General features: G+C 41.8%; 1 protein-coding gene across 3 annotated transcripts in view; it reads right to left on the bottom strand.

Moving 5' to 3' along the window:
• Positions 1-18,682, bottom strand: part of STXBP1 (syntaxin binding protein 1) — a 67,483-nt gene extending 48,801 nt beyond the window's left edge. The window contains exon 1 of one of the 3 annotated variants that reach the window (XM_058524113.1): positions 18,565-18,682. In XM_058524113.1, the coding sequence (XP_058380096.1) occupies positions 18,565-18,601 (37 nt within the window). In that variant the 5' untranslated portion in view covers positions 18,602-18,682. The remainder of the gene's footprint in view (positions 1-18,564) is intronic. The other 2 variants (XM_058524114.1, XM_058524112.1) reach the window with 2 other exon arrangements.
• Between the last annotated feature and the right edge of the window lie 275 nt (positions 18,683-18,957).

The raw sequence follows: 18,957 nt of genomic DNA, 5'->3' as shown, positions 1-18,957 counted from the left end.
ATATGCACCGCTTATCAAGCCATGCTGTGGCAGGCATCCCACATATAAAATAGAGGAAGATGGGCATAGATGTTAGCTCAGGGCCACTCTTCCTCAGCAAAAAGAGGAGGATTGGCAACAGCTGTTAGCTCAGGGCTAATATTCCTCTCCAAAAAAAAAAAAATGTTTAGTCTCACACAGCATGACTAGGCCACAGGCTCAAGCCCCCTCTGGAACCTTCAATACAGCCATTCTAGAGGTGTCAAGCTGACATAAAAGCCCCAGGGAAGCTTCCAGAAGGCAGGAAATGTCCCCCAACACACACACACACACACACACACACACACACACACACACACAGGTCCAATTCCAGGAGGGCTACACTTCCTTTTCCCAAATCCATGTAACTGGTTACCAGGAAAAGGAAACATCCTGTTGAGGTTTGGGCTCAGGATCAAGCACAGGAAGAAGGTGGGGCTCCAAAAAGAGAAGAAACATTGAAAATCCAAAAGAAATGGCTGAGTTTGCACTAACTTTCACTGAGTATGCAGCGTAGGTGGTTTTCTCAAGTCTGTCTTCCATATTCTTTAGAAAAGATTCTGCTTCTCATGTTTTAAAATTGGTTTATTAGTTCTGCAATCCTATTATTGCTTGTTTTCTGTTTCCTTGGCCTGGCTAGCCCATTTTCCACTTCATTCTGTTATTTCACATTACCTCACATTTGAGCTCTTGGCTCATCATTTTGTTTGAGAGCGATTTGAAGTGTTTTCTCTGTACCATCTTCTTCCAGGATAAATTCTTTACCTGAGCCTTTACACCATGTTTCTGACACTTTTCCTTATCAAACTTCTACAAAGTTCCTGTGTAGATGTTTTTTGCTTTTCTGTTTAGATCACCTAGATCAGATGCAATTCTCTCTGGTCATCTATTTGTATCAAAATGTGTAGGTGGACTCTCTTTGTCCCCTTCCCATTTACCCAGGCATTATCTGAATATTGCTCTCAGAATATGAAATGGTTGTGTATTGGGATAACGGTCTTTGTCCAGCCTTCAGCTAGGGCATGAGCAGGTGGTGGTTTATCTCTCCAAACTGTATAATTTAATAAAAAGTTCTATGCCAAATACCACTCCACTGAGGATGTATATTGAGGTCCGGGAGGTGATACCCAACATCAGAAGAAATGACCTTAGGCTTCACTTGATTTCCTGCCTCAGAGTGAGCTAATGAGCTAATTCAGAATGAAATTCCTACATTTGGGGTGTCCCAAATATTTTTTTAACCTATCTTTGTTTAGTCAGGCTTTTGTTAGCTGCCCAGACAATTAGCCCCAGAACGCTAGGAGATCGTTTTCATTCTCCTCTCACAGCAAGAAAGAAAAAAATTGGCCAAAAGAACCAGTCATTTTGCTTTGTTAAGAAACTAGGGTGTGGTGGTCCCCAGCCTCTGGCTAGTGGCCACTCCCCTCCTTCCTTCCTGGAGTGCAGTTCTTATGAATGATAAAGTCTTATTTTTAAATTCTCAGTCTGTGGTGTTATTTTCTATAACAGATGTGTGATAACTCACTTAGCAAGCCTAAGAAAGCTGAATCCATCTGAAGTGGAATCCTAAACCAGCAGTAGGGGACACTGAAAACCAACCAAATGTACACAGAAGAATCCTCAACAGTTTCAAGAACTGGTAGCACCAGGTACCTCTGGAACTCAGAAGAACGGGAGGGGGGATAAGGCATGTTGATAGAAAGGTATTTGAGAAGCAGTTACATCCTAGGGCGCTTCTACCACTACCCATCACTGGGTGACTGACCTTCTCCCAACATGGCAGAACACCGATAGTTTGCTCTTCAGAGAGTGTAGAGGGTCCCTGGACTGGGGGACTCAACATACAGCTCAGAGCGTGAGTCTAATAATGAAAAGAGAGGGACTATCTGACCATATGTACAGAGTGTTGAGAACCACCTTCCATAACCCTGGCCCTCTTCATCCACTCAGCTCCCAGAATTCGGGCAGCAAGACCTTTATCTCCCAGGCCAGAGACAAAAAGAGACCTCTTTGGGGAATCTGAGCCCAAGAAAAAAAATCTAAAGACACTGACACTGGGGACTCCCCCAAAAGACAGCCCACTCCATCAGGCCCATCCACAAGGTCAAAGCTCCCAATCAGCATTTATGTCTCTCATTCTTCATCACAAGCAGACAAGGAACATCCAAGGAAAGTTTGCTACACATCCAAGGAAAGTTCCTACATGGAAAATAGAGACTAAAACAAACAAAACAACAGCAACAAAACCTGGAGGAAACAGACTATGAAGAGATTTAAAACATGTTTTTTTAAAAACAGAGATACACAGAAGAGACCACACCCATCAAACAAGAATAGGCAGCTATAAAAAAGAAAATTAAAAAGAACTATTGGAAATGTTTAAAGAACATTTAAATAAATAGAGAAATGTTTAAAGAACAGTAGAAATTTAAAATTAAATAGAAGAGCTAGAAGATAAACTTGAGGCTGGCCCCGTGGCTTAGCAGTTAAGTGCGCGTGCTCCGCTCCTGGCTGCCCGGGTTCGGATCCCGGGCACGCACCGATGCACCGCTTCTCCGGCCAGGCTTAGGCCGCGTCCCACATACAGCAACTAGAAGGATGTGCAAATATGATGTACAACTATCTACTGGGGCTTTGGGGGGAAAAAATAAAAGGAGGAGGATTGGTAATAGACGTTATCTCAGAGCCGGTCTTCCTCAGCAAAAAGAGGAGGATTGCATGGATGTTAGCTCAGGGCTGATCTTCCTCACAAAAAAAAAAAAAGAGAAGATAAACTTGAGGACATCTCCCAGAAAACAGAGCAAAAAGCCAAAGAGATTGATAATTGAAAAGATAAGAAAACTAGAGGACCAGTCTAAGAGATTCAGCATCTGAGTAGAAATTCCATAAAGAGAAAACTCAGGAGAGAAAACCATTAATGAAATTATTTAAGAAATGTTCCCAGAAGTAAATGGCATAAGTTCCCAGACTGAATGTCTAGCACAGGGGTCACCAAACTATGGCCGTGGGCCAAATTCAGCCTGCAGCCTGTTTTTGTACAGACCTTAAGCTAAGAGTGGCTTTTATACTTTTAAAGGAGTGGCAGAAAGAAAAGAAGAATATGTGACACAGACCATATGTGGTACAAAACCTCAAGTATTTATTATGCGGCCCTTTATAGAAAAAGTTTCCTGTCTCTGGTCTAGCACAATGGGTAAGAACAGACAAACACCAAGGCCAGTCACTAGGAAGTCCAGAAAACTGAGGACAGAGTGAAAGTTTCAGGGAGGAAGATATGGGACATATACAAAGGATCAAGAATCAAATGGCTTCAAACTTCTCAAAGACAACACTGGAAACAAGACGACAGTGGAGCAAGGTCTTCAAAATTCTGAAGGAAAATAATTTCCAATGTAGAAGTCTACACCCCTCCAAACCATCAATCAAGTATGAGGGTAAAAGAGATATTTTCAGACATGCAAGTTCTCAATAAGATTACTTCCCTTTTCCCAGAAGCTCCTGGGAGACGAGCTCCACCTAAACACGAGAGAGTAAACCAACAAGAAAGGATGACATGAAATACAGGAGACAGGACGATTCCAAACAAGAAGGGTGAAAATCTTCAGGAGGACCGTGAGTGGAAGTACAGGGTAATGGCGGTGCCCTAGAGAGAAGACAACTAGTCTCTGCAGCAGTGTGGCTTTATATTTACCCACACTGGCAGCATTTCCAGGGCTCTTCATCCTGTTGTTTTGAGCCTGGTTTCCCTGTGGTATCATTTCCTGTAGTGCGGGTCTACTGGTGATGAATTCTTTCAACTTTCTTTTTTTTTTAAATGTCTGAAAGGTTTATTGTGCTTTATTACTGCAGGATATATTCTCTGGGTATAGAATTCCAGGTTAATGCTTTGTATCTTTCAGTCCTTTAAAGATATTGCTCTACTGCCTTCTAGCTTACATTGTTCTCGGCAAGAAATCTGCTGCCATCTTTCTCTCTGTTCTGTACATAGTGGCTTTTCTCTCTGGCTAATTAAAATTTTTTCTTTTAGGGCAGGCCCCGTGGCTTAGCGGTTAAGTGTGTGCACTCCGCTGCTGGCAGCCCAGGGTTTGGATCCCGGGCATGTACCGATGCACCACTCCTCCGGCCATGCTGAGACCGTGTCCCACATACAGCAACTAGAAGGATGTGCAGCTATGACATATAACTATCTACTGGGGCTTTGGGGGAAAATAAATAAATAAATAAAATTAAAATTTTTTCTTTTTATCACTACTTTGAAGCAATTTGGTTATGATGAGCCTTGGTGTATATTTCTTAATGTTACTTATGTTTGGGGTTCATTGAACTTCTTGGATCTAGGAATTTATAGTTTTCATCAAATTTGGAAAATGTTCAGCTAATATTTCTTCAAATATTGTTTTTGAATCCCCTCATTATTCTCCCCTTCAGGGTCTACAATTATATATATTAAATTCCTTGAAGTTGTCCCATAGCTCTTTGATGCTTTCTTAGGTTTTTTCCCTGTCTTTTTTTCTGTGTTTTGTTTTGGATTGTTTCTATTGCTATGTCTTCAAGTTCACTAATTTTTTCTTCTGCAGTGTCTAACCCCTAACACTAACTCTTTAGTAAAAAGTACTTACATAGAGAATAAAAACAAAGATGGCAAGTTAATTTAACAATTGTTAAATCTAGGTAGAATGTAGGTGGGTGATTATTATACTACTTTTTCAACTTTTCAGTATGTTTAAAATTTTTCTTAGTGAGAGATTAGGGGCAGGGAAAGAAGGAATATTACCACTCTATGAGAAACTGACTGAATCATTCAGTCAGTCAAAAAAGGTTATTATTCCAACTTGAATTTCAAAGTTCTTTAAAGGATAAATAGGAGAGGGAGAGAGAAGAAGGAGGAGGAGAGGGAGGCAGGGGGAAAAGAGAGAGAGAAGGACCCCAATACATAATTAAAACAGTAAAGTTCAAGGTAAGTGAAGTTCAACCCACCCTAAGATTATCTGAGGGAAAGCAAACTGGTAATCTCTCAGTGGCCACATGACTGCCTCATCTTAAAATCCCAGAGAAGCACTTTTACCCAAAACTGATGAGGTGTGTAGACTGAGTAATTTTTAAGGGGTCTGCCTCACAGTAGTCTACTGTTGAAAGCTTACAGTGTGAAATTAACACAGAGTGGAGGGAGACTCTTGCTCAGCTCCAATGTTTTATTTTCCTCAAATCCCTAGCAACTGGTACCAACATCAGTGTGCCCAGAGATCAGGGAAAGGCCTCTCTCCTTCCTCTCTTGGCTATACCATTGCTCAAGAAGATGGGAAAAGAAACTATGAGAGAAGAGGATCAACGGGGCTTGTTTCACCCAGTCACTCCCACTATGGGGTCTCTGAAAAACAACTAAGCCTAAAAGTTCTTCCTTTTTCCCCCCTCAGCTGCCAAACAGAAGCAGCTTTGTTCCTACTGCCATTAAAGAAAGTTCATGAGGACCATCTGTGACTGGATTAGAATCAATTGGAAAGTCCTGAGCTATATCTAAGCACAGTATATGCGGCCTTTCTGCCCTCACTATTGTAACACTCCTGACAGCTTATACTTGTCATTGTGAATCTATGCTGGCATGGAACATGAAAATAATATTATCTGTCCCCAGTAGCCACAGAGAAGGAAAAAAAATCTGCCAACAGCCGTTATTCATCCAACAGCCTAGTACAATCTGACCCCCTGCTCTGGGTGAGAGTCTGGACTAGATGCTTCTTTTTTGTGTGTGTTAGGAAGATCAGCCCTAAGCTAACATCCGTTGCCAATCCTCCTCTTTTTGTTGAAGACCGGCCCTGGGCTAACATCCATGCCCATCTTCCTCTACTTTATATGGGATGCCACGACAGCATGGCTTGACAAGCGGTGTGTTGGTACGCACTGGGGATCCGAACCCCGGGCCGCCGCAGCGGAGCACCAGCACTAACTGCTACACCACCGGGCCGGCCCCTGGACTAGATGCTTCTAAGATCCCTCCCAGAACCAAGATTCTACAATGTGATGGCCTCTTGACACAGCATAAAACCCAAATCCTCAGAGCTTTGCATCTTGACTGACTACAACCATTTCCCCATTTCCTCCTCAAAACAATCCTGAACAATGAAGCTCATACGGGCAAGGATTGACTTTAAGACACAGGGGAAACACCACAGAGAGAAAAACTGAAAAGCTTCCAGTGGCCAAGCTTCCGGAGAGTGGAAGCTCATTCCTACATGAGGGATCCCAGTTGCGGGCTCAAGCTTGCTTTGGGTCTATTTGAGGGTGGGCCCTGGGGGTCACAAAATTGTAGACACTGCTCTGCCAGATTCACATTCCCATCTCTGACTCTCCAGCCTGCAAGCTACTCTTGCTATGCCCAGCCTGTAAGTGTCAGCGTCCCTCACAGGTGAACCCAGGCCCTGCTCTCACCCTACACCCTCTCCTGTGTGATCGACCCACACCCACGCCTTCAATGACCTGGTGACGCCCCAACCCAGTCTTCAGCCCAGACCTTCAGCCTGTCTACCCACTGCCTATTAGCCATCCCCCCTTAGACAGTCCATAGGCACATGAAACACGATGCCTATGAAAGCGAATCTTTCCCAGCAAACCTCTTTCTTCTCCTTCTTTCATATTTTTAGTGAATGGCATGACCTTCCAATTGGCTGCCCAGGCCAGAAAACTGGGAATCTTTCCCAACTCTTTCTCCTCATCCTCCACATCCAATCAATCACCATGCCAAGACGCTTCCACCTGCAAAGACTCCTGCAAGTCGATCTTCTCTCCACTCGCTGTCACTTCTCCATCCCTGGCAGATCCCCATTCTTATCACCATTATCTCCAGTCTGAACCACCACAATAGCTTCCTAACTGAACCCTCCACTCTCAGTCTCACTCTCTCCCATCCATTCCCCACACAGCAACGAGAGATTTTTCTAAACTAAATTCTAACCACATCTCTCGGTGAATTAAAACCTTCAGTGGCATCCCACTGCTCCTGGAATAAAGATAAAAGTCCTTCACAAGGATAGGAAAACCCCCAAGCACCTCTCCAACTTCTCTCTGCACACTCTCTTGCCTCCAGCTCTAGCCAGGCTGAACCTTTCTCATTTTGTTGCCAAGCCTGGACATTCCTCTACTTGACTTACCCTCCCCCAGGCCCCATCAACAGCAGCCTTCTCCTGGCTATCCTCCTCATCCTCCAGGTCCCCCTCAGCCTCCCTCACTCCCCAGGCCTTGTTGGGGGCTCTGCCATATGCTCTAACATCATCACACCATATTGTCCCTCTCGGGGCACTTACCCCGAGGTATTACCACTGCCTGTCTGAAACCCACAGGACCAGGTCTACTTAAGCAGTATTATACCTGCTGTCCTTAACACAGCTTTTGGCACATGGGAGAGACTGCATAGATATTGGCTGAACGAATAAAACATTTGGTCCCAGAACCCTCCGAGGCATGCTGAAATGGAAACAAGCTGTGACACACGGTCCTAGGTTTCTCTGACATCTCAGAAGTCCTCCAAACAGGAGTGACTGCTGGAGACTGATTCAAATCTGTATCTTCACAGCTGGGCTCCAATGATTTTTTTAAAAATGTGTTTATTTTTTTCTACTTTTCTTCATCTCTCTCTAAATATTTTTGCTCCCACAATAAAATAGGCTTTCCTAGCGTGATAAATACTTAATATCTCATTCACTTCCTACAAGGTCAGCTCCTAGGCCAAATAATTAGTAAACATTTAAAGTGAAATATCAGTGACATACAAGAAACAGAAAGACAGACATATGGAAATCTGCCCTCTGAGAGCCTGCAGTTTGAGCCATCAGTAGTTACTCTTGCTTTGGAGCCCCAGAGACATATATTAAGATCAGATCAGTGTAGATCAGAAGCAAATTGCTTTGTTTTAAGCAATGCAAACTTTTCCAAAGGGCATCAGAGTGGGTCACAGCTGGCTGTTGTCTAGTGATTTCCAGATCATGTGTCTGTCAAAGGTATGAGTAGTTCATTTCCTTGACTCTTCTAAAGACTTATTGAGTAACCTTGAGCAGATAAACTAATTTCTGTAATTATATCTGTAAAATAATAATAACCCCTTATAGTGACTCTTCATTGTTTTTCAAGCACTTTTTTTTTGTATATCATTTAATGTGAGCCTTAAAAGAATTCTGTAATGCTAGTATTAGAATTCCCAATTTAAAAAGAGGTTAAATAACATGTCTAGGTCACCCAGCCACCCAGTGTTAGAACTGGGACTGTCAGCTGGATGTTCTGACTTCTAGTCCAGAACTTTTTCCACTACCCAACACTGCTCCTCTCTGATTAAAAAAATTTTGTTTTAATTAAAAAAAAAAAAAGCCTGCATAAAAAAGTAAGTAAAACTCATACTGGCTGAAATTAAACTGAAGTCGTGGCTACTTCACCCTACCTTTAGCTCTAGCAACAGCCCTGCAGAGGCCACTGAGTGAAGCAATCCAATAAGAGGATGGAGCTGGGGATTCTCCAAGCACTTCTCATAAGTGAGCCGAGCCACAGGACTGGGGTTCAAAATTTATGGCTGCTGAGTTGCCAGTAAATCTAAAATTTGGCCTGACTACTCCACTAAAGAAAAGATACTTCATTAGCTGCCAAACACCTGTTTATCTAAGAGGTGCTGTGTGCCAAAAAAACCCAGAGAGAAATCTTTCAGTGCACATTTAATAAGCCCTCTTTGGATCCTATGGCAGATATATGCTCTCTTACACTTGATGGGTAACACATGGATGACCCCTGAGTCCCAAACCACCTCCTTGGAAAATTTTGCCCCAATTCAACCTACTTATCACCCCACGATGAGTGACATCTAGTTCAAAAGGAAGGAAGACTATATTTAGAAATAAATGGCAAGAATACTGCATATTGAAAACTATGGGGAAAAAGGAAAGTCTCTTCAATAAATGGTGTTGGGAAAACTGGACAGCCACATGCAAAAGAACGAAAGTGGACCATCTGCTAACGCCATTCACAAAAATCAACTCAAAATGGATCAAAGACCTGAAGGTGAGACCTGAAACTATAAAACTCATACAAGAAAATATAGGCAACACACTATTTGACATTGGTCATAAAGGAATCTTTTCGGATGACATGCCTACCCAGACTAGGGAAACTAAAGAAAAAATAAGCAAGTGGGACTTTATCAGATTAAAGAGCTTCTACAAGACAAAGGAAACCAGAATCAAGATGAACAGACAACCCACCAGCTGGGAGAAAATATTTTCAAAACATATATCTGACAAGGGGTTAATCTCCATAATATATAAAGAACTCACACAACTGAACAAGAAAAAAACAAACAACTCGATCAAAAAAATGGGCAGGGGAAATGAACAGACACTTCTCCAAAGAAGATATACAGATGGCCAATAGACACATGAAAAGATATTCAACATCACTAATCCTCAGGGAAATGCAAATCAAAACAACACTAAGATATCACCTCATGCCCGTTAGAATGGCTATAATCACCAAGACCAAAAACAACAAATGTTGGAGAGGATGTGGAGAAACAGGAACCCTCATACACAGCTGGTGGTAATGCAAACTGGTGTAGCCTCTATGGAAAACGGTATGGAGATTCCTCAAAGAATTAAAAATAGAGATGCCCTATGATCCAGCTATCCCACTACTGGGAATCTATCCAACGAACCTGTAATCAACAATCCAAAGAGGCTTATGCACCCCTATGTTCATTGTAGCATTATTAGCTATAGCCAAGAGGTGGAAGCAACCTAAGTGTCCCTCGACTGACGACTGGATCAAGAAGATGTGGTGTATATACATACAATGGAATACTACTCAGCCATAAAAAAAGACAAAATCATCCTATTTGCAACAACATGGATGGGCCTGGAGAGTATTATGTTAAGTGAAATAAGCCAGAAAGAGAAAGACAAACACTGTATGATCTCACTCATATGACAATTAAAATAGATAAGTATCTAGAAAGTATTTCCATAAAAATAACACAGAGGGTAGAATGAGAGAGGAGATTACAACTACCAATGCAGAATGTATTTTTTAAATTATACAAATCTAATTTAAAGTCAATAAATTTGAAATTTTTAAGTTGAAAGGCCTATTTTATAAGGAAACAGAAATTGCCAAAATTGACTCAAGAAGAAGTAGAAAGCCTGAATAAACAAGTGCTAATGAAATAAATTTAAAAGGCTGTCAAATATTTATCCTCTTCTCCCCAAAAAGCAACAAAATCAAACAGTTTTATAGATAAATCACTTCTAACATTCAAGGAAGGGAATTTCCATGTTATTTGATCTATTCTGGAACATATAAAATGATGGGAAACTTCCCAATTAATTTAAGGAGATAGAAATTCTGATGCAAAAGCTCTGAAAAAGATTTAAGAGAGAAAAAATAATATATATATATATATAAAAAATATAATGTTCAACTGTTCTTTCCAAATATTTATTGAGTGTCCACTACATACCAGAACTGTCCTCCCAGGTGCTGGGGATACAGCAGTGAACAAAGCAAAGTCTGTGCTCCCAGAGAACTCACATTTGGCTGGTGGAGGCCAGGATAAACAAACAACGAAACCAGTAAGTATGAAATGTCATAGAGTGACAATTCAGCATGGTAAAGGGGACAGGAAATTCTGAGGAAAGTTTCCATTTTATATAAAGTAGTCAAGGAAGACCTCACTGGTAAGATGGCATTTGACTTGAGACCTACAGGAATTAAAGGAACAAACATGCAGATGTCCGAAGGAAGAACATTTCAGACATAGGGAACAGCAAATACAAAGCCCTGAGGTGGGAACATACTTGGAATGATCAAAGAACAGCAAGAAGGCTCCAATATTAATGAATATAGATGTGAAAATAATAAATAGAATTTTACAATACAGAAAAAGAATAATACCTGACTACCGAGTAAAGTTTATTTCAGAAATGCAATGACTGTTCAATATTAGAGTTAATTATATTACATTACAAGATTAAATAAGAGGGCCAGCCCCGTGGCTTAGCGGTTAAGTGCTCGCGCTCAGTTGCTGGCGGCCTGGGTTCGGATCCCAGGCGCGCACCAACACACTGCTTCTCCGGCCATGCTGAGGCTGCATCCCACATACAGCAACTAGAAGGATGTGCAGCTATGACATACAACTATCTACTGGGGCTTTGGGGGAAAAAATAAATAAATAAATAAAATTATAAAAAAAAAAAGTCTTCTTAAAAAATAAATAAATAAAAAATAAAAGATTAAATAAGAAAAACTATATGATCAATTCAAAAGAAACTGAAAAAGTAGTTAATCCTGATGTAAAAAACAAAACAAAAGCTTTTAGTAAGCTGGAACTAAAGGAAGCACATTAAACGTCTCTTCCTTAGGGAAGCTTTCTCTAACCTCTCAGTCTTACGCCAGGCCTCCTTGCTATAGGTGCTCACAGTGTGCTGCATCATTCCTTTGTAACACTTCTCACAATTGTAACTAACTAAGTATCCGTACTAACTGGAAGACTATAATATTAGAATCCTTTAAAAAAGTGAGGAGTTTCAAAAATATGATACTTTAATAAACTGGGAATGAAGACACAATGGACTATTCAACAACAATAATTTTTAAATTTTACATGAATCATCTAAAAGGACATGAAATCACGATTATTACAAGAAAAAGTAGTTTTTACCAAAAGTACACAGAAAAAGATACAAAAGTAGAAAATTAAAGAACTAGAAAAACTGCTCAGATTTAAGTATATACTTACATTTCACTTTTATGTCTAAAACATAGAGTAAAAATAATAACTTCAAATGAAAATAATATGTCGACTAAATATGTAAATTGAACAACATAATTTAAAAATGGGCAAAGGACCTGTATAGATCTCTCTTCAAAGAAGATATATAAATGGCCAATAAACACATGAAAAAACACTCAACATCACTAGCCATCAGGGAAATGCAAATCAAAACCATAATGAGATACCACTTCACACCCACTAGGATAGCAACAAAAAAGACAGATAATGACAAGTTTTGGCAAGAATGTTTCAAAATTGGAAGCCTCATACACTGCTGGTGGGAATGTAAAATGGTGCAGCCACTTTGGAAAACAGTCTGGCAGTTCCTCAAAAATGTAAATATAGAGTTACCATATGACCCAACAATTCTATTCCTACATATCTACCCAAGAGCATTGAAAATATGTGCTAAAAAAATAAAAATAAACATAACAAATTTTTCCAATCCATGAACATAGTATCTCTCTCCATTTATTTAAGCCATCTTTGATTTCTTTTGTTCAATGCTTTGCAGCTTTCAGCATAAAGATCTAGAACATATTCCATTGGATTTATACCTAAGTATTTCATGTTTTTTGTTCTACTGTAAATGGCACTATTTTAAATTTCAATTTCTAATTGTTCATTGCTAGTATACAGAACTACAACTGATTTTTGTAAATTGACTTTGTATCCTGTGACCTTGCTAAACTATGTGCAATTCTCCCTATTATCAGGCTGTTCCCTTATTTGTGAAGCTAAGAATCATGAGTTTCACATTGCAATACAGCAAAGAAACTAAAATATTAGAAGTAAATTTGTTAAAATGTCAATTCTCCCCAAATTGATCTATAGACTGAACACAATTCCAATCAAAATTCCAAAAGGATTTTTAAAACAAAAGTGACAAGCTGATTCTAAAATTTATATAGAAAAGCAAACGAATCAAAACAATTTGGAAAAAGAACAACAAAGTTTGAGGACTCAGAATACCTGGTTCCCAGTCTTACTTTAAAGCTACAGTGAGACAGAATGGGTGTTGGTGAAAGCATCCATACAGATCAATGAAACAGAACAGGGAGTCCAGAAATAGACCCACTCATATATGGCTAACTGATCTTCAACAAAGAACAAAGACAATTCAATGGAAAAAAGAATAGTCCTTTCAATAAATGGTAGTGGAACAACTAGACATTCACATACACACACAAAAATTCACACATACACACGCAAAAGAATCTTGACCATAATTCACACAATCTACAAAAATTAACTCAAAATGGATCATAGACTAAATGTAAAGCCTAAAATTATAAAACTTTTAGAAGAAAACACAGAAAATATATAAAAAATAGAAAATCTTTGTGAACTTGGGTTAGGCAAAGATTTCATATATAGAGGACCAAAAGCACAATCCATAAAAGAAAATATTGATAAATTGGACTTCATCAAAAGTAAGAACTTGTGCTCTTTGAAAAATACTTTCAATAAAAAGACAAGCCACAAACTATAAGAAAATATTTCTAAGTCTTATACCTGATAAAGGACTTGTACCTAAAATATATAAAGACTTCTCAAAACTCAAGAAAACACCATCCAATAAAAAATGTGCAAAAGATTTGGATATTTCACCAAAGAAGATACACAGATGGCAAAACACAGGAAAAAATGCTTAACATCATTAAGGATTACATTAGGAAAGTGTAAATTAAAACTATGAGATACTACTATCTATCAGAATGGCTAAAATTTTAAAAACTGACAATACCAAGTGCTGCCAAGGATGAGAATTCTTATGCATTGCTGGCAGGAATGTAAAACGGTATAGCCACTTTGGAAAACAATTTGACAGCTTCTTATAAAGTTAAACATACACTTATCATACGACACATTAATCCTACTCCGACGTATTTACATATCTAAGTGATATGTTCACACAAAAACTTGTGTTCGAAAGCTTAAAGAAGCTTTATCCGTAATCGCCCCAAAGTGCAAACAACTCAAATGTTCTTCAGCTGGGGAAATGGATAAGCTGTAAGCACATCCATACAACAGAAGAGCAGTCAGCAATGAGAAGGGACAAATGACAGACACATGCAACATGGAGGATTCTCAAATCATTATGTTAAGTTAAAGAAGTCATATTCAAAAAGCTATACACTATATGATTCCACTGATATGAGATTCTGGAAAAGGCAAAACTATAGGGACAGAAAACAATTCAGTAGTTGCCAGGGGCTGGGGGTGGGAGGAGAGGCTGACCAGAAAAGGGCAGCACAAGGGAATTTGATTGTGGTGGTGGCTATATGACTACATGGAATGGCTGAAATTTGAAGAATTGTTCACTAAAAAGGGTGAATTTTACAGTATTCAAATTATACCTGAATTAAAAAAATGGAAAAACTGCAACATGTATTTAATATATTTTGAAATATACTTATTTTGTATGCTAACTAAAGTTTCTAATATAAACAAGTGCAAGAACGAAGGAAGATTGTTTCTATCTAGGGATCCTCTCAACTTCCGACAGATCCTATGTCTCACGGCCCTGTCTGAAAAAGGTATGTATTTAATGTACGAATTGAAACTACACGCTTTTCCAAAAGAATGTGATTCTTATACAGGAACATGAGGAGAAATTGCTAACAGCTAGGAAACAAGAAAAACAGTACATTTTGTAATCCTTGCGTCTTTGTAACACACTGACGAAACTTCAGTAAACAGGAGTAAACAGTGGATTACAACATGGATTTACATAATTGAAACATCATCTATTAATATAAAATAGATACAGAATGCCACCCCACAAATGAAATGCTCCTTTCTCTTACAATCTCTTTGCAAGATAGAGAGCAGGAAAAAACTACATTTTATAGAAACAAATAAAGAAAAAAAAGTAAAGAAATGAGTAGCACTGGAAACAGAAGTTGGGTCAGACTACAAATGGTCCATGTGTTCTTCAGGTCGATTCTTCCACCATCTGCGCCTCTTTCAAGAAGTTTATCTGAGGCTCTGCTTTCTCCCCGAAAACCCTGGCCCCACAGGACACAGGTAGCCTATCTCTTCTCAAAATCCCCTAACACTTTTACTGAACTTCTTTATGGATCTTTTCATAGTGATAATATTTACTGAATCTACTGCATGCCAAGAACTGTGCTAAATGCTATACCTGCTTTACCTCGTTTTAATACTCATGGAACCCCACAACGTAGATGCTGTTATTACGCATTTTATAGATGAAGTGACTGAGGCACAAAAAGCTTCCATTATGTGTGGTGGATCAGAATTTTATCCCAGGATATCTAATTCCAGAGCCTATTCTCTGAATCACTACACACAAATCCTAAGTCATTCATTCAACATTTACTGAGTACTAAGCACTAACTCACCCACTAAGAATAGACATAAGAATAAGACAAGGTCCTACTCTCCCCTGAAGGGGATGGGTCTAGTTGGGTAAGACCAACACAAAGACGTGCAATATACGGAGTCTACCCTAAGTGTGTCAGGGAAGTAACGGGAGTGACAGGGAAAGTGCCTCAGGATTGTCTATGTCTGTCACAACAGTTTGAGAGCGGTCCCATATTTTAGCTGTCCCTGTTTTCCCCCATAGTTCCCAGCAGGCTCTGAACAAACATTTGTTGAATGAACAGCTGAAGTTGACCCCTCTCCTCTACTTTTGTTGTGCCTGTACCTACCGCCACTCTAAAACTCAACTCAGAAGGATGTAACAAGAAGCCAAAAACTACACTTATCTTGCTCTCCATCGTATCCTTACTAACATGCATTCATTCAATAAATATTTACTGACTGCCAACTATAAGCCAGCTACCATTCTTGGTATGGGATACAGGGGTGAACATGTCAGATAAAGACCCTGCTCTCCTAGAAGCAACATTCACGTGGATGAAACAATCAAACAAGTACCAAAAAACGAAAATTAAACAATACCATTTCAGATCATTTTAAGTGCTATGAAGGAAATAAAATGAGGAAATATATTAAACAGTGACTATGGGGTGTTAATTTAGACTGGGAAGACTAGACTGTGAAGATGACATTTAAACTGGTACACGGTGATTAAAAAACATCTTTATTTTACTTTTATTTGTAGACGAAAAAGGCAAACCTAGAAACCCCATGCAAAATTAGAAGCCAGAATTAACCTGTCATTGACAAAGAACTGCAATTTTTTTTCCCCAAAACTTATACCTACCTCAATGGTCATAGGAATAGGGCGCTGTTCACACACTCACCAATTTTATGTAAAATTGGCTTGGTTTTATTTCGGTAAACAGTGGCTTTGCTTTATTTCAGAAAAGAAATTTTGGTATATTGCATATTGATTTTTTTGTTTATCTTCATGCTTGCTTCTAAAAAAAGGGGGTGGGGGGGCCGGCCCTGTGGCTTAGCGGTTAAGTGCGCAAGCTCCGCTGCTGGCGGCTCGGGGTTCGGATCCTGGGCATGCACCGACGCACCGCTTGTCCGGCCATGCTGAGGCTGCGTACCACGTACAGTAACCAGAAGGATGTGCAACTATGACATACAACTATCTACTGGGGCTTTGGGGGGGAAAAAAAGGAGGAGGATTGGCAATAGATGTTAGCACAGAGCCGGTCTTCCTCAGCAAAAAGAGGAGGATTAGCATGGATGTTACCTCAGGGCTGATCTTCCTCACAAAAAAATAAATAAATAAATAAATAAAATAAAAATAAAAATAAAAAAGGGGTCGGGGAGGAGGACTAACGAACCACCTGCATGAACAAGGGTCCTGGCAAAAGGATGGTAAAACCGGATTTCTACAACACTTAGGGGTTTTGTTTTAAAAGCCCCTTATTCAAATATAACATTTGAAAGAATGTAACATGTAACATAACATTCTATATTTCATAACTCTTTGAAAAGGGTATTGGAAAGAAATAGCATATCTAGAATAATGAAGTTGTTTTTTTACTAATGTTGGAAGGAAATGGACACTAGGTTTTAAAAAATTAATTAACACTGATTTTGACAAGTCCTTTAACTGCTCTGAGCCTTCATTTCTTTCCCACAGGTAAAATGAGGGTGTTGACATCAGAGGATCCCTATGGGTCCCTCCAGCCCTGAATGCGCTTTGATTGGCCTTAAAAAATAGAAGGTATGTGATTCAGAACCTTTACTGCCTCGGGAAGCAGTTGTTATAGTGGGCACTTTAAAAACTTGCTCCTTTGGGGTTCAGTTTTTATAACAATTTTCTTCTGATATAACAGGTCAGATGAGGTTGTACAACAAGTGGGAATATTTCCTATCTATCAACAAAAAGAATGTGGAAAACAAAACAGTTATGATGTTCAAAAGGAACACTAAAAAGCCAAAAATATTTGATAGCAAAAAAAAAAAGAGAGAGAGAGCGCACTATAATAGGAGAGAAATCATTGGAAAGGAAACTGTAATTTCCACCATTTTTATTCTATTTCCTTTCTTATCCTCTCCTACAGAAAAAAGCCCAGTTTTAATTTCTCTTAATTCCAAAGAGGCAGCAAAAGCCACAGCAATCTTTACACAATTTTTTGTTAAAGAAATAACCAGAATATTGCAGAGGTGCTATTTGTCTACCCATATCACCAATCCTATTTAGCACCGGGACGCTGTTTTCCAAATATTACCCTCAGCCTTCACTCCGCTGCAGCCGACACTCACCACCATCCATTTTTAAAAATCCCTTTACGCTGAGCCTTTCATCCAAACCCACAAACAACCATTTCCTCCCTGCAACAGTGGTTTGAACTGCCCGAAGCCTTCAGCCAACCAAGGGCAGAGTCCTGCAAACAGGGAGACTGCAGACTGCGGCGCTGGGCAGGGCCACACTTCCCGCCGCACACTGAACCTTTCCTCGTCTCCCCTGTGATTTAAGAGGGTTCAGGACCCTGATAAGACCCCGCCCTTGAAGCCAAGAGCCTGGAGCGGGAGGAGGAGTAACGCGGCCTCAGCCCAGCAGAGCCAAGCCTTTGGAAAGCAGCTGCCCCGAGCGGCCCGGGCTGAGCCGGCGCGCGCGGAGCCGCTCCCAGGTGGGTCTCCGCAGCCGGGGACGGTGGCTCGGGCTCCCAGGGGGAGGCGGCCGGCGGGAGGGGGCCGGCGGAGGAGGGCGCAGGCTGGGACTCGCTCGTCACGATTCACGAAGGAGGGTGGGAAAGAGGGAGGGACTGGAGATGGAAAAAGGAGGGGAATCAGGGAGCTTAGGGAATAAAGAAGGCAAGGAAAGAGAGGGGAAAGGGGAGGAAGGTAACGGGAGTGAGGAAGAATGGGGGAGCAGGGGAGGGTGATGGGAGCGGGGGAGGGTAATGGGCTGCAGGCGGTAAAGGCGAGGTGAAGGGGAGGAAGAGGGCACGGAGTAAAGGGGGATGGGGTGAAGGGGAGATAAATGGGAAGACGGGGGAGATGGAGTGAGGGGGAGATGGAGGTAAAGAAGGAAGAGAGGGATGGGGACGAAGGCGAGGGTGGGATGAAGGGTACGGATGGGGTGAAGAGGGGAGGGATGGGGGAAGGGGAGGAATGCGGGAAGGGGAGAGCGGGGGAAGAAGGGAAGCGGGCGCGGGCGGCAGGAGGCCGGGAGGGACTTCCCTCGAAGGAGGGCGGCGCCGGAATAACGGGACCCTCCCGGCCCGGAGCCCCGGCCGGGCGGGGCGCGCAGCCAGCGCGGAGGCCGGGGCGCTGCGGGCAGGGCCGGCCGCGGCTCCTCTCAGACAGCCGCAGCCCCCGCCCGCGGGCAGGACCCCGACTCCACTTACTCTCTCCGACCACGGCTTTGAGGCCGATGGGGGCCATCGCGCTGCGCGAGTCTCCGGGCTCCGAGCCTCCTCACGCACGCCCGCGGACACCGCCGCCTCCCGGGCCGGCACTCTCCGCCGTCTGCAGCCCGCCGCCCCGCAGCGGCGCTCGGCTTCGACTGACGCGCGGACTCGGAGCGGCGGCGCGGCGCGAGCCAGAGCGAGGCTGCCGACCCGCCGGCGCGCGCGGGGGGGGCGGGCCGGCCGGGGGCGGGGCCTCGCGCCAGCCGTCGGCGTCATCCGCGCACCTCGGCCAATCGCACTGCGGCCTTGGGGTCCGGCCCCGCCCCCCGGGATGCGGCTGGGCGCGAGGTGGTCCCTGGCTGGCGAGGGAGCCGCGCCCTCCCCCTCACC

Source organism: Diceros bicornis, chromosome 28 (genome assembly GCF_020826845.1).
Source record: "Diceros bicornis minor isolate mBicDic1 chromosome 28, mDicBic1.mat.cur, whole genome shotgun sequence".
In the NCBI taxonomy this organism is placed as follows: domain Eukaryota; kingdom Metazoa; phylum Chordata; class Mammalia; order Perissodactyla; family Rhinocerotidae; genus Diceros; species Diceros bicornis.
The sequence above is the reverse complement of the archived record's forward strand: the minus strand, read 5'-3'. Positions and strand labels throughout refer to the sequence as shown.